The sequence below is a fragment of the Prionailurus bengalensis genome, chromosome B2, assembly GCF_016509475.1.
Source record: "Prionailurus bengalensis isolate Pbe53 chromosome B2, Fcat_Pben_1.1_paternal_pri, whole genome shotgun sequence".
Classification (NCBI taxonomy): Eukaryota; Metazoa; Chordata; class Mammalia; order Carnivora; family Felidae; genus Prionailurus; species Prionailurus bengalensis.
Genome location: NC_057349.1, coordinates 33,740,151 through 33,764,958, shown reverse-complemented (window position 1 = coordinate 33,764,958; position 24,808 = coordinate 33,740,151). Strand labels below are relative to the sequence as shown.

At 43.0% G+C, this 24,808-nt stretch overlaps 1 protein-coding gene across 5 annotated transcripts in view; it reads left to right on the top strand.

Moving 5' to 3' along the window:
• FKBP5 (FKBP prolyl isomerase 5) overlaps positions 1 to 8,724 on the top strand; it is a 118,268-nt gene extending 109,544 nt beyond the window's left edge. For all 5 annotated transcript variants that reach the window (XM_043592955.1, XM_043592957.1, XM_043592958.1 and 2 more), the window contains 3 exons: positions 3,336 to 3,521; positions 5,232 to 5,471; positions 6,389 to 8,724. In XM_043592955.1, coding sequence (XP_043448890.1) covers positions 3,336 to 3,521; positions 5,232 to 5,471; positions 6,389 to 6,496 — 534 coding nt within the window. In that variant the 3' untranslated portion in view covers positions 6,497 to 8,724. The remainder of the gene's footprint in view (positions 1 to 3,335; positions 3,522 to 5,231; positions 5,472 to 6,388) is intronic.
• The last annotated feature ends 16,084 nt before the right edge of the window (positions 8,725 to 24,808 follow it).

The following is a 24,808-nucleotide window of genomic DNA, read 5'->3' as shown; positions in this document are numbered from 1 at the left end:
AGACACGCTTCCTGTCCTCAGATTGCTCACCATCCACAAAAGAAAAGAGAGTGACGGAAAGAAATGACAAACCCGGTGCCTCATGAGGACTTTTGTGTAGTGTCCCAAAAAAGGAATAGTGGGTCTAAGGCTCTGACAGGATGTTAGTGTTCTCTTCATTACCTTGGGCTGCCATAATAAAACAGCATAGTCTGGGTGATGGAGACAACAGTTTATCTGTCACAGCTCCAGAGAGTGCAAGTCTAAGTTCAAAGTTCCAGCAGGGCTGGTGTGTGTGAGAGCACTCCTCCTCGCTGTGTGCTCGGATGAACTATCCTAGGTGCTTACAGACAGCATGGACGAAAGAGGAAGCGAGTTCTCTGGTGTCTCTTACAAAGGGATGAAGTCCATTGTGAGGGCCTCGCCCTCGGGACCCAGTTTAGGCCTGATCACCTCCCAAAGTCCCCATCTCCAGCTACCATTGTGTTGGAGATAGGCCCTCACCATGTGAATGGGGGTGGGGGGCACCCCGTTCAGTCCATAGCACATACAATCTAATTTCCTAAAAAAAATTCAGCATTTACTCTGAGCGGACCTGGTTTCCTATTCTTATAAATAACCCAGATCACAAATCTTTGAGGCACGGAGGATAATAGACTTTGATTCTAATATACTGTTTCTTCAAAGCACTTCGCAATTCTTTTGCACTGCCCTTCTACAGCAGAACTTGTGAGCTCTATAGGTCTTCTGTTCCCTAAACAAGTCACTGGTGAAGAGGGATGTTCAAGGGGGAGATGTAGCCATCGTTGCTCTCAGATGTAGGCCTTCCGTGGGGAACTGCTCTACTCCATCCTCATCACTAAAAATCAACATCAGGGCTTCTTTCTACAGGTGGAGCTCATGTCTTATGCCAGCCACTTGAAGTCCTTTTTAACAGGAACGTTCTCATAGATCTGCTCTGTGATTTTTCTCTCAGTCATTGGGTGAGCTTTGGAGTGCACGTGGGGAGACAGCTCCACACTGAGATGCACACACTGCTTTGACTGTGGTGGATCCTAGTGACATGATCTGAATACTGTTGGCGGCTCAGACACTGGATCTAAAATCCTCAGGGGTCTGGCTACAGGTCTGGTAGGACGTGTCCTCTGCTTTCCATTTTAAGAGTCACCTCCTGCAGAGGCGACTCCTCACCTGTGCTCCCATTTTATTTGTGTGCTTACCGGCTGTCACTTCTTTCTTTCACCTTAAAATGGCAGTGAACATGTCATCTCAGCCCCATAATTTCTTGTATAGAGCATATAGTTAACTCACATGAATGGACTCTACAGTTGTTATTCACAGTTGTTAAAATTATAATCACTAGAGCAACAGTATATTAAAGATTTTTCTCATGTAGTTAGCTGACATCTATGTGATTTATGTCCCATAGTTATTTATATTGGATGCTGCTATTCAGCTCTGTATTTCCGTTGTGTGTAGATCAGAGGTCAGCGAACTACAGCCTGTTTTAGTAATATTCTACCAGGACACAGCCACACACATTTACAAGTGATCCTTGAACAGCATGGGTTTGAACTACACTGGTCCACTTATATACAGACTTTTTAAAAATAAATTCGGCATCATAAATGTATTTTATGATTTCCCAAATAACTTCTGCTTGTTTTGAGCTTGTTTTATTGTAAGAATACTGTATATAGTACAAATAACGTGGAAAATGTGTTGAACAACCAGTGGGGCACCTGGGTGGCTCATTCGGCTGAGCATCTGACTCTTGATTTCAGCTCAGGTCATGGTCCCGGGGTCGTGGGATTGAGACTAGCATCGGGCTCTATGCTAAGCGTGGAGCCTGCTTAAGATTCTCTCTCTCTCTGCTCTTCTCCTCTGCCCACTCCCTCTCTCTAAAAATAAGACTTCCAATCAACAGTAGACTATTTGTAGTTAGGTTTTGGGAGAGTCAGGAGTTATACACACTCATCAGGGAGATGCAAATCAAAACTACAATGATACATCACCTCACACCTACCAGAATGGCTGAAATCAACAATACAAGAAACAAAAAATGTTGGGGAAGGTGTAGAGAAAAAGGAACCCTCCTGCACTGTTGTTGGGAGTGCAAACTGGTGCAACCACTGTGGAAAGCAGTATGGAGTTTCCTCAAAAAGTTAAAAATAGAACTACCCTATGATCCAGTAATCGCACTACTGGGTATTTCCCCCCCAAAATACAAAAACACTAATTCAGAGGGACACCTGCATCCCTGTGTTTATAACAGCATTATCTGCAGTAGCCAATGGAAGCAGCCCAAGTGTCCATCGATACATGAATGAATAGAGAAGTGGCATGTATGTATATGTGTATTATTCAGCCATTTAAAAAATGAATGAAATCTTGCAATTTGCAACAATGTAGGTAGAACTGGAGAGTATAGCTAAGCGAAATAAGGCCAGAGAAAGACAGATACCCTATGATTTCACTCAAATGTGGAATTTAAGAAACAGAACAATTGAGCAAACGGGGAAAAAGACCAAGAAACAGACTCTTCACCGTAGAGAACAAACTGATGGTTGTCAGAGGAGAGGTAGTAGGTAGGGGGATGGGTGAAATAGGTGATGGGGATTAAAGAGTATACTTGTCATGATGAGAAAAATGAATAAAGTAATTAAATCACTTAAAAGATAAATATACACAGATTTCTAACCACATGGGGAGTCAGCACCCCAACCCCTGTGTTATTCAGGGATCGAGTGTATTTATATATTGTCTGTAGCTGCTTTTGCACTGTTCTTGACAGAGTTGCAACAGATTGTTCAGCCTGCAAAGCCTAAAATGTTTTTTATCTGCCCCTTTACAGAAAAAGTTTGCCCACTCCTAGTTTAGATAACTAAGATTTGCTGTGTTTGTGACTGGCACTTGCCAGAATGTAGTCTATTGTGGAGTGCTTCTTCTCAGGAGAAAAGGGAAGAGTAATTTCCTTTCATGTAAACTACTGATCTACTCTAAAACTACTCCCCAGCCTTCTGAAAGTCTGAGAAATACTAGCACCCAGAATGTAACCCAAAGCCTTGATGCCGTCCCGCTGGGAGAGCCGTCCCCTTCGTGCTGGAGAACAGCATTCTATAGCGCACTGTCTCGAATCAGCTCCCAGGTCACTGGCCCTGCAAAAAGAATGGGGAAAGGGGCCTGGATACCCATCTCCTAAGAGCAAAAGGAAATGATCAAATACCATGGTTTGTATGAGGGGGCTGTTTTCATTTTGAGGATTTGGTTTTCTCAGGGAGGCCTGAATTTATATTTCTTTTGTACCCCCTCCAGACCCTGTGCAACAAGTAATCCCTAGCTTTTTTTCCTCCTAGGGAGGCAAGTACATGCAGGCAGTGATTCAATATGGGAAGATCGTATCCTGGTTAGAGATGGAATATGGCTTATCAGAGAAGGAATCTAAAGCTTCTGAATCATTTCTGCTGGCTGCCTTCCTGAACCTGGCCATGTGCTACCTGAAGCTTAGAGAATACACCAAAGCTGTTGAATGCTGTGATAAGGTAAAGGGTGTCTGTGTGTGAACTGGACTTTCCATAGTCCCAGTCTTTCTCTCCGTTTTCATACTTGGTCTTCTTACTTTGCTTCTTCTTAGCCAAGGGGTGGGTGGTGTTTCATGTTGCTTTGTTATATTCATTTGTGAACTTGGGATTCTTTGTTTCTCCTTACGAATTGGGAAATTCAGAAACATTACAACTATAGTCAGACTTTTCTGATGCCTAGATGATAATACACTATGAAGAAAAGTTTCGTTAAAATTTTTTTCATCCATGACCTTCCTTAAATCTATGGCATCTGGTATCAGATTGGACATAGAACTCCTCATGTTTAATTTACTAAGAACAGATTCAACTTCAGCCTTTCAGGACTTGAGTATGATAGAGTTGAGCTGCTTACATAGAGGTCACTTAGGTATACTTTCGGCATTGTTTCTACAGGCTAAATTTGTAGGAATGGAATATGGAGTCAAAAAATAGATTATTGAGGGGCCCCTGGGTAGCTCAGCCATTTAAGCATCCGACTCCTGAGCTCCTCAGCTCAGGTCATGATCTCATCGTTCGTGAGTTCAGGCCCCAACCCTCATGGGTTCCATGTTGACAGCGTGAAGCCTACTTGGGATTCTCTCTCTCTTCTCTCTCTGCCCCTTCCCTGCCTTTCTCTCTCAAAATACAGGATTATTAGATATTATCCGTGGGGTTTTTTTGTCAATATTATTGGCAACAAAAAATTTTCATTTTTGTTTCTTGGTTCCTAATGAAATTATCCATCTTTTCATCATTAGCCATTTGCATTTCTTCTATGAATTGCCTATTCAAATCCTCCAACTAGATGATTTGTCTGTTTCATATTGACTGAGGCAGTCTGTACATTATTACTGCTAACCCTTTATCTGACTATAGGGACACCTTGTTCTCCTCACTTGCGAGGAAAGTTTTAAATACTTACTTAGTCGAATCTGTCCTTTCCTTTCTAATGAGAAAGCTCTTCCCTACCCTAAGATGATAAAAATAATTCTGTTTGGTACTTGCAAAACCTACTCTACCTAGGTATGCCTTTTAAAAAATGAATTAAAAGTAAACCGTGTTATATTTTGGTGAGGTTTGTTTTTGCATCTAGGTATACGCGGTCTAGAATCTTTTGTGTTTTGATGTGATGTAACAACTTAATTCTCATTTTCCATGTTCATAGCCAGTGTCTCACCTCCATTTATTGCAGTTAGTCCTTTCCCTACCGATTTACATTCCCGCCTTTATCACTGTTAAATCTTTTAATGTACATACACATAAATCTGCTTCTGCTTTGTTCTGTTCCGCTTTGCGCACAGACTGGCAGTCAAACTCTTCAGTGGTTTCAGAGTGTATTTTTTTCTGTTGTAGGTCAAGTCCCCTCTCGTTATTCTTGTTTTCCCAAAATTTTCTCAGCCATTCTTGGGCATTTACTTCTTCCATTGAATTTTAAAATGAATTTCTCAAGAGCCTCCTCCAAAGCCCCCTTGGAATCTTTATAGAAATCGTATCAAATACAGAAGTTAACGTGGGCATAGTTAGTTGGATTTTGATCGGTAGTATTTAATTACCTCGAGCCCCATCTCTTCAATATGCTTTTTCCAATTCTCTTGGCCGAGAAGCTTTGGTAAGTGACTTAAATACTGAATTTCTTCAAAGCACACAAGTTACATTCACCCTTTCTAAAAAGTAGACCTCTGTCCCTAGGCCCTTGGACTAGACAGTGCCAACGAGAAGGGCTTGTACAGAAGGGGGGAAGCCCAGCTGCTCATGAACGAGTTTGAGTCGGCCAAGGGCGACTTTGAGAAAGTGTTGGAAGTTAATCCCCAGAATAAGGCAGCGCGACTACAGATTTCCATGTGCCAGAAAAAGGCAAAGGAGCACAATGAGCGGGACCGCAGGATATATGCCAACATGTTCAAGAAGTTTGCAGAGCAGGATGCAAAGGTATGTACAGAACTCTCTCTCTCTCAAGAGAAACATTAAAAAATTTTTTTGATAATTTAAAAAAAAGGGTTAAGCATGGGACACAAGGACAGGTAGACAACCCAAGAGATGCAAGAATGGGGAGAACGATACCCGATCTTATCTGAGGCTGGTTTGGATCTGGAAGTCGAACAGGGCTGTTCTACTCACCAGACACAAGAGTTGTGAGGCACTGACACATCCGTGAAAGAAATGAGGAAAATAAGTTCCCTAGAGACGTTCTAAAGTTTATTATTTTTTAAAAGTCAAGGGGCGTCTGGGTGGCTCAGTCGGTTAAGCATCTGGACTTCAGCTCAGGTCATGATCTCACAGTTTGTGGGTTTGAGCCCCACATCGGGCTCTGTGCTGACAGCTCGGGGCCTGGAACCCGCTTCAGATTCTATGTCTCCCTCTCTCTGCCCCTCCCCTGCTCATGCTGTCTCTCTCTCTCTCTCAAAAATGAATAAACATTAAAAAAATATATAATAAAAAAAAAGTCAAGCACATCAGGTATTTTTTTCAGATAGTACGTCTTTGTTGAGACTTCCCATTTTGCCAGGGATGGGCTGTGATGGGGAAGCCCTGCTATCATACCCTTTACTTTGCCGGCCTCCCCACAGCAGAGTTGTACTCTGGTCCTGAGTTCACTGCCCGCTCCCAGCCTCTTGTTGGCAGCCATGCCTGTGGCAGGTGGCAGGCTAGTCCCCTCCACCCAGGAAAAGTGAAAGCTGCCCCCTCGACTGTTGGCAGCACTGTCCTGACTTCCCGGCCGGGCAACCCCAGTAAGGTCGTCGCGTCCCCGTTTCACACCTGACGGCCTGTCGGGAGGAGCCAGGAATTCCTTCAGTGTTTCAGTTCCTTGTTCCTCTGACCCTCTTGATTTCTTATTTTTTCCTCAGGAAGAGGCCAGTAAGGCAGTGGGCAAGAAGACTATAGAAGGGGTCGTCAGCCGTGAAAAAGAACCAGAGGGGCAAGCGATGGAAGAGAAAGCCGGAGGCCACGTATGACACCACGCCAAGGAGGGAAGAGCCCCGATGAACTTGGCCCCCTCCTCCATGGGCTTTCACCCTACTCAGGACTAAACAGTGTTTAATGTAAAGTTTGTTATAGTCTGTGTGATTCTGGAAGCAAATGGCAAAACCAGTGGCTTCCCAGAAAACAGCCACCCTGCTGCTGCCCAGTGCTCTCCTCGAGGGGGTGGCATGGGACCACTCCAGGTGGAACAAAACAGAAGTGACTGTTGGTGTGGCAAGGCTGAGCCAACAGCTCGAGTCCAGCTCATTTCAGTTTATGTCAGCCTTTGACATCTAATTCAGGGTCCCTTGAGATAATCCTAACAATTTGGGGCTGTCTGTCAGGTTTTACATTCGATTGAACTTCAGTAGCACTGCGGAAACCTAAAAATAATTGCTTAATGAGTTTCTCCTTTCCTACAGTTGGGTGGGGGAGAGGAGGAGAAGGTTTGGCTTTTTTAAATGACTGAAGTGCTAGCATTTTTTAACCAACAGAACCCACAGTTGAGGCGTCTGGAATCCCCTCAGGTCCTCAGCAGCCGCCAGACTTGAAAGCCAGAACCTCAGAGGCCACCGGCTCACTGACTCAGCCAAACTCCCTCCTCCCTAAGCCAGCCTCCTTGGGAGAGTGGGTTTCTCCTGCACCCAGCCTGGCCCTGGAGGAGGGACCCTGTCATTCCCAAAACATTCTTTAGCGACAGTAATGAGCAGAGCAGTGCGTGGGCTAGCTTTCCCTGCCTTAGGTGAAGCTCTGAGATGCCGAAGCGTGAAAATAGCCGTCAGAATTGTGCTTTCCCCCCTCCTCTGGCCCTTCTAGGAGAAATGTGGAGGACAGCCCTGCCTGCCAGCATTGCTACCGTTCACTTTCTTCTTTCCATTCTGACCATTGCTATTACGTATTTAAGACTTGTCCTTAGGATATCTGACCTGGAGTGGATTTAGTTACATATCCACTTAGGATCGCCGCGGCTTTTGTTTTTGTCTTTTAAAAATTACTGCCTTGTAAACATGTATACTGATTTATGGAACTTTATTTACACTCCTCTATCATGCAAAAAAATCGACTTTTTACTACTATGAGTAGCTTAATTTTTAAAAACAAAATCTGTGGAGTTGTAAAAATAAGTGGTTGCTCTTGTGCATTAAGGGTTTTCCTCGCAGGTTTGGCACGCAGTAGCTTTCCCCTCCTGCTGATAGCTTCTTTGTTCTGGTGCGGGTTGTGAAAAAGAATCGAAAACCGCTTCCTGTGCAGGCACATCTTGCCTTGAAAGCTCCAGTACTGGGGCGGTGAATCGGGGCAAGTCTTAAAATAACGTACACGCAGTGGAATCTTGGTCCTTACGGGTAAGCGAGATTGAGCGTGGCTTTCTCTCCCCACAGCCTGAAGGCTCTCGTGGGAAAGCGCCTGCAACTGAAGGAAACAGTCGCTCCAACCTGGAACATCTCATTTGTAAAATCCTAAAGAACACTGGCAATTAACTTCATTTTTACTTTTATGGTGGTTTTAACAAAACACTTTCGTTGTTAGGTTAGGACCCACGTGGCAACCTAAAAATTAAATCATTTCCTTTTATACCAGTTCTCTGCTCCATGGAACAAACGGAATGAAATTGTGAGTTTCTCTTTTGACAACTAGAATCCTTTTAATTTCTCACTTTTGTCTCTTTTCATGAGATTTCTTCAAAAGCCCCAGTCTCGCCTAGGAAATATGAAAAGCAAAAGTTGATTTTGCTTTGTTTGCTTAACTGTTTAGTATTTGTAGCTCTGTTGACTAGAGCATGACTTCAATGAGGCCAATACTGAGATTTCATCCTAAAAAGGCCAGTTAGTGTTTTGCAGGTAACAAACAAAAGAACAATTCCAAAAATTAGATCACCCCAGCCAACTGTCTCCCAGGTGTGTGTTATGGGTCACCAGATTTTGGTGGGGGGGGGGGGGGGGTAGGGAGGGCAAGAGTGCGGGGAGGGGAGGGAAGGGGTGTGTGGGTGGTTCTGAGCATATGATTGTGGGTGCCCATCGCCTCTCGAGAAGAAACTTCATATATTCTTATATCAAATTCAGTGATCTTAATTTGTCTAGAAATCAGCAGATGTGTTTGAACCATCTTTTAGACTACATATGGAGTGGTGAGGCAGCATATGATGAATTAAAAACTTGTTTTTAAAAAAATCACTCAGATACACTTTTTTGTGTTCCTCAAATAAATTTTAAAAACAACCAGACATAAACTTTCCATTATTCTTGGTTTTGCTTCAGTAGTCTTCAGGAAACGTTGTTTTGGTTGGAAAACCATGGGGGCCAAGTTGAAGACATGTGACATCAGAAAATTGGCTGGAGGTCATACTGTCTTCCTTGCTCTGAGGACAGCTGGAAACCAGCGTGGGACTAAAGGTGGCAGGATGGTGCATCTTTGTGCAGATGAACCACATGATCAGAGAGACCAGAGGATTTTGTTTTCTCATCAGCCTGTGGATATTCCGCCATTTTAACTGATCGTAAGGTTCATTTGGGAAATGAAGAGACTTCGTAGTGCCCTTTAATAAATATGTAAAACATAAGCATGCATCAGGGGATATTCTGGCTTAAGTGTGCATGTCCTCTAAGTAGCACATTTCATCAGATACTCCTGGTTGCATACTCTGAAGGCCAAAGGAGAGGTCACACATATTGCAAAAGAAAGGTGACACGGGGCTGGGGTGGTGACGATCCTATCTCCACTAGCTCTACGGGCATCTGCAGATAGGTCAGTGCAGGCTCCAGAGACCTTATCTTTTATCCTTCTGAATTCCTTGCTTCATCTCTGGATTTGAATTCTACTCCTACCCCTTTGCTGCTAAATTACTTGAAAATGAAATAATTGCCTTTATTTGCATGATTTTATAATATATTTTTTTTTACTTATCTTGAGAGGTGGGGGGAGAGAATCCCAAGCAGGCTCCTCACCGTGCAACGTGTGGCTCAAACCCACCAACCATGAGATCGTGATGTGAGCCGAGATCAAGAGTTGGACACTTAATGGGCTTAACCACCCAGGCGCCTCTGCATGTTTTTGCTAAGCAAATAATACTCTTGCTAGGGGTATTAAGGATAGCCAGAGGTGGTTTCCCAGCCGTGACCTGGGTAACTCAAGGCAGCCTGCATCCACTCCAGAGATGAGTGTGTCAGTGAAGAGCTTTGTCCACATGTATTCAGCCTTTTTAGCATCGTGCATCAGAATGTAGGACTGGCAACCCTGGGAGACTCACCAGCGTTAGTGACAACATGCACTGAATTCAGACTGATGAGTCAAGATCCCAAAACTAAGAACTCCCTAGCCTAGCTGTATGTTATTTCTATCCGCTGGCTGCTCACATGTTCGAGTAGCAATGACTGACAAAAGTGTACATAAAAGAACATTCCGTAATGGCTTGAAAATGTCTTGAGGGACACCCACTTGGTGCTGCCTTGCATATTTTTCTCTCCTTCACGTCTGATGTTGAGGGGAGGCGGGGAAAGGATACAGAGAAGGCGCAATAATTTCATCACTGCTGTTTGCATAATTTATCTCTTGATCTATAATTGAACATAATCTACACATGTGTCCTTAGTAATACACTGCAAAACAGGAACATCACCGAAGGTAACTCCCAAGAAGATCTTTGTCAGCATTTTGTTGGGGCTAACGGCTGCCTAGAGACGGGACATCTTGAGCCGAGTCCCTGATGCAGGAATTTCCAGAGGACCTTGGGGAATCACATGTGGAGGCCCCAGCATGGTGAAGTGGCCGGCCCACAGTCACCCAGGTCGACTGATGTCCTTACACAATTCCAAAATAGGTATTTTTCCAGTCTGAAGCATGATCTCTTGGCCGACGGAACGAGATGTTGTTAGTTCTTTAAAATCCCCAAGCATTTGGTTGACCGGAAATGACAGCAGAGCCATAGGCCTCCTACTCCACTTTGGGGTACAAATACAGGAAATGTAAAGCATAGGCATGATTTGCTTTTTAAACAATGCTGGGGGGTGGGGAGTGCCTGGGGGGCTCAGTCGGTTGAGTATCTGACTCTTGACTTCAGCTCAGGTCACAATCTCACAGTTCATGGGATCAAGCCTCGCATCAGGGTCTGACAATCAAGGGCAAGTAGTAAAATGTTGAGTGACGCCAGGCGTTGACAAGGGTAGGGTAGATCTCAGCTACTAAGAACGGTGCATAGGAAAAGCTGTCCTGCAGTTGCAAGCTAAAACTGGTCATTACTATTTACTGGGTGCTTCCTCTACAAGACACTCAACCACCTCGCCTTCTGCTGACCTTCCAAATATAAAAAGAGTATTGTTGCTGCATTGTTTCCACCTTCCAAGTCTCTCACAAGATTTCTAACCCAAAACTGCAAGGAAGGAATGTATTTCAAACTGGGCTTAGCTGACACGTTACAAATACACTAAGTGTCCAAGGCTTTCTTTAGGTATTAAATATTTTCTGGCCTGGGTCTGCTTTGGATCATGTGTTTTCATAAGATAACTCCTTGCTGTACGCATTATGACTTGGCTTTAAAATTATCTCCTTAAATATGTCTGACCAAGAAAATAAGCTGGGAAGAACAAGCCAATGACTGGTATTTGGGGATGCCACGTCCAATTCTAGTTGCTCGACTAACTTATCCGATGTCTGCTCACAGCCATCTTTTCACACTGAGAATTCCTCATCTCTTTGGTCTAAACACTTAAGCCCACGTGCATACCCTCAATCTCTACAGATAGACCTAAGTCTTCCTGAAAATGACACCAGCCTGAGCACACAATTAATACTCATGTGACCACCCCTAAAGGATCCAGGAACTCACTTATTCCTTGACTCATCACCATGCCAGCACCCAGGACACCATCACCACTCTAGAACATAGTAGATGCTTAGTAAATTGGTTTCCTGCCCTTTCTCATAAAGCAGCTCCACACCTCAATCTCCGTGGTCCTTCATTCCTGTTACTTGTCTTGGTAATGTGGAGGCCAGTACCACGTGGTTTTCCAGCAGTTACTGCAATATGATTTTGATCTTGAATTCCTTGAGGGGGTCATAACTGCAAAACGGGTCTATGGTCTTCAGGCTCTCGTGATTTGAAATCTACCTCCAGTCATCGGAGTTAACTCATGATAACTCAGAGTTCATCAGCCTAAACAGATCAAATGGAGGAGGATTCTGGGAAGATGGCAGAGTAGGAAGCCCTAGGAATCTCTCCTCACCTAGACAACAGTTGCACCTGCAGACTCTGTCTGATGTAACTATTTTGCAACTCTGGAGTCTGTTGAAGACTGGCAACTTCCTGAGGAAGGCATGGATGGTAAATTGCGGCCAGTTTCACTCAATTTTGACTCTTAGCACCGTAGCAGCTTACCCATCCACCATTTCAGCGTGGAGCCTGAAGCAAGGATTCGTCTCATGACTGAGCTCATGACCTGAGCCAAAAGCAAGAGTCGGACACTAACCAACTGAACCACCCAGGCAGCCCAAAGTAAATACATGTAAAAGCTAGTATTTCAATCCCTATTAAAATAACACCAGTATTCTTCACAGAGCTAAAACAAGCAATTCTAAAATTTGTATGGAACCATAAAAGACCCTAAACAGCCAAAATAGTGTTGGGGGGAAAAAAAATCGGGAGGTGTGATAACCCTGAACTTCAAGCTGTATTACAAAGCTGTAATCATCAAGACAGTACGGTACTGGCACAAAAACAGACACATAGATCAATGGAACAGAATAGAGAACCCAGAAATGGACCCACAAACGTATGGCCAACTAATCTTTGCCAAAGCAGGAAAGATTATCCAATGGGATAAAAGACAGTCTCTTCAGCAAATGGTACAGGGAGAACTGGACAGTGACCTACAGAAGAATGAACCTGGACCACTTTCTTACACCATACACAAAAATAAACGAAAACGGATGAAAGGCCTAAACATAAGAGGAAGCCATCAAAATCCTAAAGGAGAAAACAGGCAACAGCCTCTTTGACCTCGGCCACAGCAACTTCTTGACATGCCTCCAGAGGCAAGGGAAACAAAAGCAAAAATGAACTACCGGTGTGGTAGGGTCCCCTCCCTAAGGAGAGAGAAAAAAAGGAGAGAAAACTTCAAGGTAACCTGGCTATGCACCTATGTGACAACATCCCTCATGACCTTGTAAACTGAAACTAATCCGACTACATGTTTATGTGTTACCATGTATGGGAGACAAAAAAATAGAAAATGTATTTTAAAAACTCTGCCTTGTGATGTTCAGCGCTCAGTTCTTTGGGTACGAACCCAACTGAGCGGTGCTGGTGCGAATACAAGTTGCTTCCCGGAAATTAAAAACCTCAGTGTCCCGAATCTCTGTGCGAGAATCCTGCTACATTGCGACCTCATCAAGATAAAAGGCTTCTGCACAGCAAATAAAACAACAAAACTAAAAGGCAACTGATGGAATGGGAGAAGATACTTGCAAAGGACTATCAGACAAAGGGTTAGTATCCAAAATCTACAAAAAACTTATCAAACTCAACACCCAAAAAACAAATAGTCCAGTGAAGAAATGGGCAAAAGACATGAATAGACACTTGTCCAAAGATGACATCCAGATGGCTAACAGACACATGAAAAGATCCTCAACATCAGTCATCATCAGGGAAAATACAAATCAAAACCACAATGAGATACCACCTCACATCTGTCAGAATGGCTAACATTAACAACTCAGGAAACAACATGTTGGCAAGGATACAGAGAAAGGGGAACTGTTTTGCACTGCTGGTGGAAATGCAAACTGGTGCAGCCATTCTGGAAAACTGGAGGTTCCTCAAAAAAAAAATAGGGGCACCTGGGTAGCGGCTCAGTTGGTTAAGTGTCCAACTTGGGCTCACGGTTCGTGGGTTCAAGCCCTGCATCAGGCTCTGTGCTGACAGCTCAGAACCTGGAGCCTGCTTCAGATTCTGTGTCTCTTTCTCTCTCTGCCCCTCCCTGGCTCATGCTCTGTCTCTCAAAAATAAATAAACATTTAAAAATTTTTACAATAGAACTACCCTACAACCCAGCAATTGCACTGCTAGGAATTTATCCAAAGGATGCAGGTGTGCTGTTTCGAAGGGGCACATCCACCCCAATGTTTATAACAGTGGTATTGACAATAGCCCAAGTATGTTAAGAGCCCAAATGTCCATCAATCGATGAATGGATAAAGAAGATATGATATATGTACAATGGAATACTACTCAGCAATCAAAAAGAATGAAATCTTGTCATTTGCAACGATGTGGCTGCAACTAGAGGGTATTAGGCCAAGAGAAATAAATCAGTCAGAGAAAGACAAATATATGATTTCACTCACATGTGGAATTTAAAAACAAAACAGATGAACATAGGGGATGGGAAGCAAAAAGAAGATAAAAGCAGAGGGAGACAAGCCATAAGAGACTCTTTTTAAAAAATTTTTTTTTTCAACATTTATTTATTTTTTGGACAGAGAGAGACAGAGCATGAATGGGGGAGGGGCAGAGAGAGAGGGAGACACAGAATCGGAAACAGGCTCCAGGCTCTGAGCCATCAGCCCAGAGCCCGACGCGGGGCTCGAACTCACGGACCGCGAGATCGTGACCTGGCTGAAGTCGGACGCCCAACCGACGGCGCCACCCAGGCACCCCCATAAGAGACTCTTAATACAGGGAACAAACAGGGTTGCTGGGTGGGCAGATGGGCTAAATGGGTGATGGGCATCAAGGAGGGCACTTGTTGGGATGAGCCTGGGTGTTACATGTAAGTGATGGGTCACTAAATTCTATTCCTGAAAAATAAAATAAAGGCCTATATTTTCTCTGAAAAAAATAAAAATAAAAGCTGGTATTAAAACAGTGGTTTGTAACAGCACTTTTTGTTTTTTACATGATTTAAGAGAATAATACATTTTTACGGGGAAAAAACAGGGGCACCTGAGTGGCTCAGTTGGTTAAGCATCTCAGTCTTGATTTCAGCTCAGGTCATGATCTCACGGTTGAGTTTGAACCCCACATTGGGCTCCACAATGACAATGCAGAGCTTGCTTGGGATTCTCTCTCTCCCTCTCTTTCTTCCTCTCCCTGACTTACGTGTTCACACGCTTTCTCTGTCTCTCAAAGTAAATAAACTTTAAAAAAAGAAAGAAAAAAACATTAATGTAAAAGTTTGTATTTCCGTAACTTTGGTATATAACTCCAAATATGTTTTCCACATAATTTAGGAGACTAATGCACTTAGAGGAGCGATTACTTTATGTTTTGGGTACGCAATGTGTAAGGATGTAATTTTAGTTAATTTAATTAATTTAAATTTAATGTTATTTGTGGCACTGACAACCAAAAGGATTGGGGACAGAGCTGTAATGGAACAGTGTTTGTATGTTACTGAAGTTAAGGTGCTATACATTCAAGTTAGTACATTATACCTGTATGTTAAATGTACCTCCCACAGTAACCAAAAAGGAAATAGCTATAAAGTATACAGAAGAGGAAATAAGAGATTTAAACATTTTACCACAGAAAGAAAAAAAATCAACTAAACACAAAAGAAAACTGGAATGCAAGAAATAAGAGAAAAGCTATAGGGCATATAGAAAACAAACAGCACAATGATGAGTAAGTCCGTCCTTATCAGGAATTACTTTAAATGGAAATGAATAAACTCTCCAATCAAAAGAGATTGGATGAATGGATGAAAACACGTGACGCAAACACGTGAAAACGTGATGCTGCCAACAAGAGACTCGCTTGAGATCCAAACATGAAAACAGGTTGGAAGTGAAAGAAGAGGGGGCCGCCTAGGTAGCTCAGTCCCTTAAGCGTCCAACTGTGGATCAGGTCATAATCTCATGGCTCGTGGGTTCGAGGCCCATGTTGGGCTCAGTGCTGACAGCCCAAGCCTGGAGCCGACTTCAGATTCTGTGTCTCCCTATCTCTATGCCTTTCCCCGCTTACACTCTGTCTCTCTTAAAAATAAATAAACATTTAAGGGATACCTGGGTGGCTCAGTTGGTTGAGCGTCTGACTTCGACTCAGGTCATGATCTCACAGTTTGTGAGTTCAAGCCCCACATCGGGCTCTGTGCTGTGCTGACAGCTCGGAGCCTAGAGCCTGCTTTGGATTCTGTGTCTCCCTCTCTCTCTGCCCCTAGTCCACTTGCATTCTGTCTCTGTCTCTCTCATTTTTGAATAAATGAATAAACTTTTTTTTAAATTTTTAAATAAAAATAAATATTTAAAAAAATTCTTTTAAAAAGAAAGTGAAAGAATGGGAAAAGATATTTCATTCAAAGAGTAACCAAAAGAGAGCAAAAGTGTCTATACTAATACTAGACAAAATAGATTTTAAATTAAAAGATTGCAAGAGACAAGGATATTATGCAAAGGTTTCACTTTAAGAAGATGCCTTAACACAATAAACCATCTAGATATAACATATATATACAGAATACCACCTAACAACAGGGTGTAAATTCCTCTCAAGAACACATGGAACATTCTCCAGGAGAGACTATATATTAGGCCACAAATTAAGTCTCAATAAATTTAAAAAGATGAATGTCATAGAAAGCACCTTCTTTGACCAAAATGGGATAAAATTAGAAATCAATAACAAAACTGGGAAGTTCAATAAACTGTGGAAACAACGCACTTTTAAACAACCCAGAAATCAAAGAAATCACAAGGGAAATTAGAAATACTTAGAGATGAATGAAAAAGAAAACATACCAAAATTTATGGGACACAATGAAAGTGGTACTAAAGAAAAAAATTATAGCTATAAACACTTACATTAAAAAACAAGAAAGGGGCGCCTGGGTGGCTCAGTCGGTTAAGTGTCCAACTTCAGCTCAGATCATGATCTCCCAGTTTGTGAGTTTGAGCCTTGCATTGGGTTCTGTGCTGACAGCTCAGAGCCTGGAGCCTGCTTGGGATTCTGTGTCTCCCTCTCTCTGCCCCTCCCCAACTTGCACCCTGTCTCTGTCTCTCTCAAAAATAAATAAACATTAAAAAACAACAACAACAACAGGGGCGCCTGGGTCATTCAGTCGGTTGAGCATTCGACTTCGGCTCAGGTCATGATCTCACAGTTGGTGAGTTCAAGCCCCGCTTCGGGCTCTGTGCTGACAGCTCAGGGCCTGGAACCTGCTTCGAATTCTGTGTCTCCCTCTCTCTCTGCTCCTCCCCTGCTCACACTCTGTCTCTCTCAAAAATAAATAAAGATTGAAAGAGAAAGAAAGAAAGATCCTGAATCAAAAACTCAAATTTCAGGAGCAAGAAAAAAGGAACAAACTAAAACCAAAGCTAGCAGAAGTAGGGAAATAATAAAGATCAGAGCAGAAATAAATGAAACAGACAATAGAAAAACAATACAAAAAAATCAACGAAACCAAAAGTTAGTTATTTGTAAATATAAACAAAATTGGCAAGCATTCAGCTAGATAAGACTTAAAAAAGAAGACTCAAACTACAAGTATGAGAAGTGAACATGAGGACATTACTACCAGTTCCTCAGAATTACAAAGGGTCATAAGAGGTTACTGTGACAAATTATAGGTCAACAAGTTGGACAACCTAGAAGAAATGAATAAATTCCTAAAAATATGCAATCTGCCAAAACCGAATCAAGAAGAAACAGAAAATCTGAACAGATCAATTACTTGATTCAGTACTTGATTCAATTACTGATTTCAGTAATCAGAAATCTCCTGCTAAAGAAAAGACCAGAGCCACATGGCTTCATTGGTGAATTCTGCCAACACTTAAGAAGAATTAACACCAAACCTTCTCAAATTCTTCCAAAAAACCAGAGAGGAAGGAACACTCCCCAACTCATTTTACAAAGCCAGCATTACTGAGATACTAAAGCCAGACAAGGCCACTTCAAAAAAAGAAAACTACAGTCCAATATTCCTGATGAATATAGATGCCAAAAATATGCAAAGCAATATTACCAAATCAAATGAAACACATTAAAAAGATCATTCACCATAATCAAATGGAATTTATCCCTGGAGGCAAGAATGGTTCAACATACACCTCATCAGTCAACGTGATACATAATAATAGAATGAAAAGAAAAAAAAAATCAATAGAGAAAAAAGCATTTAGCAAAATTCAACATCCATTCATGATAAACTCCACAACTTAGGTATAGGAGGAATGTACCTCAACATAGTAAAAGCCACCATATGACAAACCCATAGCTAAAATTATACTCAATAGTGAAAGGTTGAGTGCTTTTTCTTTAAGATCAGCAATAAGACAGAGTTCTCACTCTCAGCACTCATATTCAACATAGTACTGGAAGTTCTGGCCTGAGCAATCAGGCAAGAAATAAAAAAAAGGCATTAGGATTGGAAAGGAAGAAGTAAAATGATCTGTTTGCAGATTACATAATTTTATATATAAAAAACCCTCAAGACTCCTCTAAAACCTGTTACAAATGCAGTAAAGTTGCAGTGCACAAGATTAACATAAAAAAAATCAATAGCGTTTGGGGCACCTGGGTGGCTCGGTTGGTTAAGCGTCCGACTTCGGGTCAGGTCATGATCTCATAGCTCATGGGTTTGAGCCCCACCTCGAGTTCTCTGCTGTCATCACAGAGCCCATTTCAGATCCTCTGTCTCCCCCTCTCTCTGCCCCTCCCCTGCTAGCTCTCTCAAAAATAAATAAATACTAAAAACAATCAATAGTGGTGGGGTGCCTGGGCGGCTCAGTCGGTTAAGTGTCCAACTCTTGATTTCAGCCGGGATCATGATCTCACGGTTCGTGAGATGGAGCCCCGCGTTGGGCTCTGCACTCACAGCACGGAGCCTCCTTGGGATTCTCTCTCTCCCCCCACCCTTCCCTGCTCTCTTTCTGTCTCTCTCCCAAAATAAATAAATAAGCATAAAAAAAAAAAGAACTCCTACAACTCAATAGCAAAAAAATGAAAAAAACAAAACAAAAAATAATCCAATTAAAAGTGAGCAAAGTACCTGAACAGACACTGTTTCAAAGAAGATATATGGATGGATATATCTTGAATACCAATATATCTTGAGTACCAAGAAAAGGTACTCAATCATCAGGGAAATAAATGCAAGTCAAAACCACAATGAAAACAACAACACCCACGAGGTATCTCCTCCTTCCAGTTAAAATAGCTGTTCTCAAAAAGATAAGTGGTAACTAATACTGGCAAGAATTTGGAGTAAAGGAAACGCTTCTGCACTGTTGCTGGGACTGTAAATTGGTACAACCACTATGGAGAAAAAATATGGAGGTTGCCTCCCAAAATTTAAAATAGAACTATATGGTCCAGCAATATCACTTCTAGAAATATATCTGAAGGAAATGATAACACTATATCCAAGAGGTATCTGTACCCCCATATTCACTGCAGCATTATTTACAATAGCCAAGATGTAGACACAACTTAAGTGTCCGTTGATAAAATATAGTGGTATATATATATACAAGTGGAATATTATTCAGACATAAAAAGAATAGGAAATCCTGCCATTGTGTCAGTCTGGATGAACCTTGAGAGGATTATGCTAAGTGAAGTAAGTCAAAGACAATACCGTATGATCTCACTTATATGGGGAATCTTAAAAACAAAAACAAACCAAAAAACCTAACTCATAGAAAAAGAGATCAGATTTGTGGTTAGCAGAGGCAGGGGTGGGGGATGGGATGAAAGAAGTCAGAAGGTACAAACTTCCAGTTAAAAGATCAATCAGTCCCAGAGATGTAATGTACAACATGATGACTATAGTTACCACTGCTGAATGGTATATTTGGAAGTTGTTAAAAGAGTAGTTCCTAAGAGTTCTCGTCACAAGGAAAAGAAACATTTTTTTTTTGTATCTGTAGGAGATGATGGATGTTGACTAAACTTACTGTGGTAATCGCAATATGTGAAAGTCAACTCATTATGCTATACACCTTAAACTTGTACAGTGCTGTATGTTAATTATATCTCAATAAAAGTTGGGGGAAAAGAATAATTAAGTAAAAAAAAAAAAACAACACACACATTCACAGAGTAGAAAGGTTACAGGATGGGAGAAAATACTTGTACTTCATAACTCTGTGAGAAATGAATATCTAGACTATGTAGAGAACTCTCAAAACTCAGCAACAGAAAAACAAACAACTGATTTGAAAATAGGCAAAGGAATTGAACAGACGTTTCCCCAGAGGTAATATACAAATGGCCATGAAATACATAAAAAGTCGCTGCTCAGCATCACTAATCACTGGGGAAATGTAAATCAAAACCACAACCTACCACCTCACACCCATTAGGAGGGCTATAATTTAAGAAAATAACAAAAAAACGGGAAGCAAGTGCTGGCAAGGATGTGGAGAAACTGGAATGCTCGAGCACCGTTGGTGGGAGTGTTAAACAGTGCAGCCACTGCAGAAAACAGTACAGCGATTCCTCAAAAAATCAAAAGTAGAATTACCACGGGATCTAATGATCCCAATTCTGGGTATATACCCAAAAGAACTGAAAGCAGAGTCTTGAAGAGATACTTGGACACCCATGTTCACAGAAGCCTTATTTGAAAAAGCTAAAACATGGAAGCAACCCAAGCGTCCACTAGTAAATGAATGGATAAGCAGAAGGTGGTCTATATGTACAATGAAATCTTACTCAACCTTAAAAAAGGAAGCACATTCTGATGTCTACCACTACATGGGTAAAACTCGAGGACGTTATGCTAAGTGAAACAAGCCAGTCACCAAAAGACAAAGACTGTATGTATCTACTTATATGAGGTTTCTAGAGTGGTCAAAATCACAAAGACAGATGTTGTAATAGTGGTTGCCAAGGGCTGGGGGGAGGGGAGACGGGGAGTTGCTGGTTAATGGGTTTTCGAGTTTCAGATTTACAAGACAAAAAGACTTGCGGGCATGGATGGTGGTGATGGCTGGGTAGCAATGTGGATGTATTTAATATCATTAAAGTGTACACTTTAAAATGGTTAAAATGGTAAATTTTATGAGTATTTTAACAAAATTTTAAAAAAGAAAGAAGAGAAAAAAAATATTTCCTTAGAAATATTTATAGGACCACCCTCCTCGCCCTGGGTCCCTCGTCAGCCCACCAGCCAGCCCCAAACATTTATGGCCCATCTGGGTACTGTTCCAGGTGCAGGGGGTACCGCGGGGAAGAGAGGGCCCCTTGTGCTTGAGCGGCTCACAAATAGGAAATGAGGCGTGCACATGGCTGTCCCACTGCACAGCATCTGCCATCTGCAACTGATACCTTCAAACTCAGAGGAAAGAGCAGGAAGCTTAATTCTGCCTCTCCAGCTTCCCTGCTCATGCAGAACTGGTGGAGGCCGAGTCCAGCCAGGGCCCACCCCACAGCTGACAACCAGACACACTACAGGCGCCTGCCCTTCTGCCGGGCTCCCCTAAGCTGGCCACCATTCCCTCTCCATGCTCCTCTCCTGGCATCTGGGCTGCAAAATGTGCCCTGATGTGAAATACCCCCCAGTCCCACCCTGGGCTACATCAGCCCACGTGCCCTGGACCCAGTTTGGTGGGCAAAATCTTAATCTCCTCCTTGGAATAGTACCTTCTCTTAAAACAAGATCCGGCAGGGGGCGCCTGGGTGGCTTTGTCGGTCAAGTATCTGACTTCGGCTCAGGTCATGATCTTGTTCTCCGTGAGTTCGAGCCCTGCCATCAGGCTGTGTGCTGACAGCTCAGAGCCTGGAGCCTGCTTCGGATTCTGTGTCTCCCTCTCTCTGTCCCTCCCCTGCTCACACTCTGTCTCTCTTTCAAAATAAAATAAAGACAATTAAAACAAACCCAAATGTTCTAATTTCTCCATATCACCAATATTTATCATTTTCTGTGTTTTTGATAAGTAGCCATCCTAGTGGCTGTGAAGTGACATCTCATTGTGGTTTTGAGATTGCCTTTCCCTAATGGTTAGTGATGTTGAGCATTTTTCCACATGCTTGACCTTTTATGTATCATCTCTATTCAAGTCTATTCAATGTCCTTTCTCCCTTTTTTAGTCAGGTTATTTTTTGTTGTTGTTGAGTAATAGTAGCTAATCTTCATTAAGCTCACCTTATAGTGTAGAAACTATGTTAAGGACCAAACTAAGGCAGGTGATGGCTAGTAGGTTAACAATTTGGTGTCCTTTCGAACCCATAGCCAATATTTGCTAACCATTTACTTGGGGGGGAGGGACAGGGAGACACTGATTTCCTGTTATTAAAATTATTTTGGGGAGTGCCTGGATCGCTCAGTCAGTTAAGCGTCCAACTCTTGATTTCAGCTCAAGTCATGATTTTGTAGCTCATGAGTTCAAGCCCCGTGTCAGGCTCCAGGATGACAGTGCAGAGCCTTCTTGTGATCCTCTCTCTCTCTCTGACCCTCCTCTGCTCTCTCTCTTTCTTTCAAACTAAATAAATAAACTTAAAAAAAAAAAAAAAGACAGAAAGGTACCCTTCCTGTATCGGGAGGGTAGAAGGCCCTCATCATCAGACACAGGAAAACAAGAGCTGAGAAAGGTTATATAAACAAAACTTACTTCACCAATTTACAGCCCCAACCCACACCCATCTGTTCAGTCAATTCTACACAAATTAATTGTTTCTTTGTCCGAAAGGTATAAAAGCTTTCTTCCTGCTTTGGCCGTTTCTTTGACTCTCGTATTTTTATGAAGCTTCCATACAGATGAAATTCAATAGGTGTTTATCCTGATAATCTGTCTTATGTCAAATTAATTACGAGACCAGCCAAAGAACCTATAAGGGAAGGGAAAGTTGTCCTCCCCTACATAATTCATTTATCTAAACTCTCATGCTATCCCATGGTGTAAACTATACATTTATTCATTCCCGTCACTGGGGCACATTTGGTTGCTTCCATGGTTTTGCTATTACCAACTGCCACAATGCATATCCTTGTATTCCTAGCTTTTTATACCTACATTGAAAGTTTACATAGGATACGAGCATCTGCAACTTTACTAGGTATTGACCGACGGCTTCCCAAGCAGTTGTACTAAGGTGACCCACCCACTAGTGTGCGTACAAGGTCATTTCCATGTTTAAGCCAGGAATAAACATTTCCAACATTTGGTCTTAGCAAACCTTAATTGTTACCAATCTTTTGGGACATTATCTCACATTTTTGTTTTGATTCGCATTTTTCTGATTGCAGGTGAGGCTGAGCATCTTTTCATATGAGCGGTTGGTGAGAACCCCTAAATGGAAGTCTCTACAGCTCTTTCCTCTTGAGCTGGTTCGTTTCCCTAGCGAAGGATTTTTCCCACTTCTTCTTTGGGGAGTGGGAGCCCAGCTGTCTCTCTTCTCAGAGCTAAGTGGGGGCAAGGGCCCTGACGTCAGCGCTCGCTACCTCCCGTCCCCTCAGCTGTTAACTGCTCTCCATCCTCAACTCGGTCTGAGGTTGCCTCCAACCACCAAGTCCAGAGCAGGTGTGGCACAACCTTGGCAAAGAGGAGTCTAGTTTTCTCCTCGGAGGCGGGGGGGGGGGGGGGGGGCGGGGGGGGATGGGGGAAGACAGCTGCCTGGCTGCATAGGAGGATGGGGTGGTCTCTTCAAAACTTTCATCTAATCCTTCTCTTGCTCCCATGCTGAATCACCCCCTTCAGAAACAACTGTCACTTCAGATTTCTCAACCTCCCCAGAGTTCTGTGTTACAAACCTCCTTTTATTCCTGGCTTAAACCACCACACATGTAGGTGCCACCTTCTCCCTGCCACTAACTCAGTTACCCTCCAGCCACCCACTTCCCATCTCTTTATCCTTTTGGGTTCATGCTTTAAAAAATTCCTTTACTGTTGGGGCGCCTGGGTGGCTCAGTCGGTTAAGTGTCCAACTCTTGGTTTCAGCTCAGGTCAGGATCTCACAGATCGTGGGTTCGAGCCCTGCATCACACTCTGTGGGCAGCTCAGAGCCCGGAGCCTGCTTGGGATTCTGTGTCTCCCTCTCTCTGCCCCTCCCGCTCTTGTGCTCTGTGTCTTTCTAGCTCTCAAAAATAAATAAACGTTAAAAAAAAATTTCATAATAAACTTAAAAATATTTTTAAAAATTCCTTTACTGTCATTTTAGAGGAGCTTTAGAGTGGAGGAGAGGAAAACATGTGGTGTTTAATCCTAAAATGCATTTTGTATAGTGTGAGGTAGGATCTAACGTCAGCTTTCCAGTGGCATTTATTGCTTCATCCATCCTTTCCTTCATGGTTTGTGATGCCACTTCGATCACAGCCAAACTCCTGTGTGTGCTAGATTTCTTTCTAGGCTGCCAATTCTGTGTGTGTGTGTGTGTGTGTGTGTGTGTGTGTGTGTTCGTTCCTGTGTCAACATCATGGTTTTAGTTACCATAGCTTGACAGTAAGTCTTGACAGCCGGCGGAGCAAGCTTAGTCTTACTCTTCTCCAAAATTGTTTCGTTGGATCTCTGATTCAGATACGGTAGAATAAAAAGACCGTTTTCCTTCCTTCTCTCAAAACTCCCACAAGCACGGCCCAGTCACACCACCAGCGAGCGCCAGGGAAGGGAGTGGGCGTCTGGCCCACGTGCAGGCAACGGGGGGGCTGAAGAACGTGCCAACCTCCGGTCCCACTTCCCGGGTGCTTATGAGGACTCATTTTGCAAGCTGCTAACTGAATGAAGGTGGGAATAAATGGAAGCGAGACATCATACGTGAGGAAAGCACTGGAGATCCTGATCAAGATGGCAGGGTAGGAGGAACCCAAGCTCACCTCCCCCGAAGGACACACCGGGAGCTCCACACCCTGGGGACCCGCACCAAGAAAACGAGCCTCCATAACGTCTGGCTTTGAAAAGATGGATAGGGCTCACCTCCAGGAGATCCGAGGGCTACAAGAAACAGAATCCACTCTTCAAGGGTCCACACGCAAGCTCACTTGTTCCAGGACCCGGCGCAGAAGCAGCAGTTCAAAAAGTGCACAGGACGAATGTAAAGGAGATTTATCAAATAATCTTAAAGCGTGTGCCAGAGGGACAGGAATCTGTATTAGCTTTCTCCAGGAACAGAAGCACTGGTGGGCAACATTTTTCCTGCCCTCCTTCAGCCTCGCTGGCCGATGCCAGTGGATGCCAGTTCTGACACTTTCCATCTATTACTAGCACTGCTTCCTCCTCTGTGGACTCACGCCACCCAAGTGTTCCCTTGTGGACACACCCTGCCCAACACACTCATCCAAGCAGTCACTCCCCTACAAAGCAGAGCAGAGGTCTCAGCAGTGACCAGAGCCCCACCAAAGCAGCTACTCACCCACTACACCCAGCAAGCAGCCTCA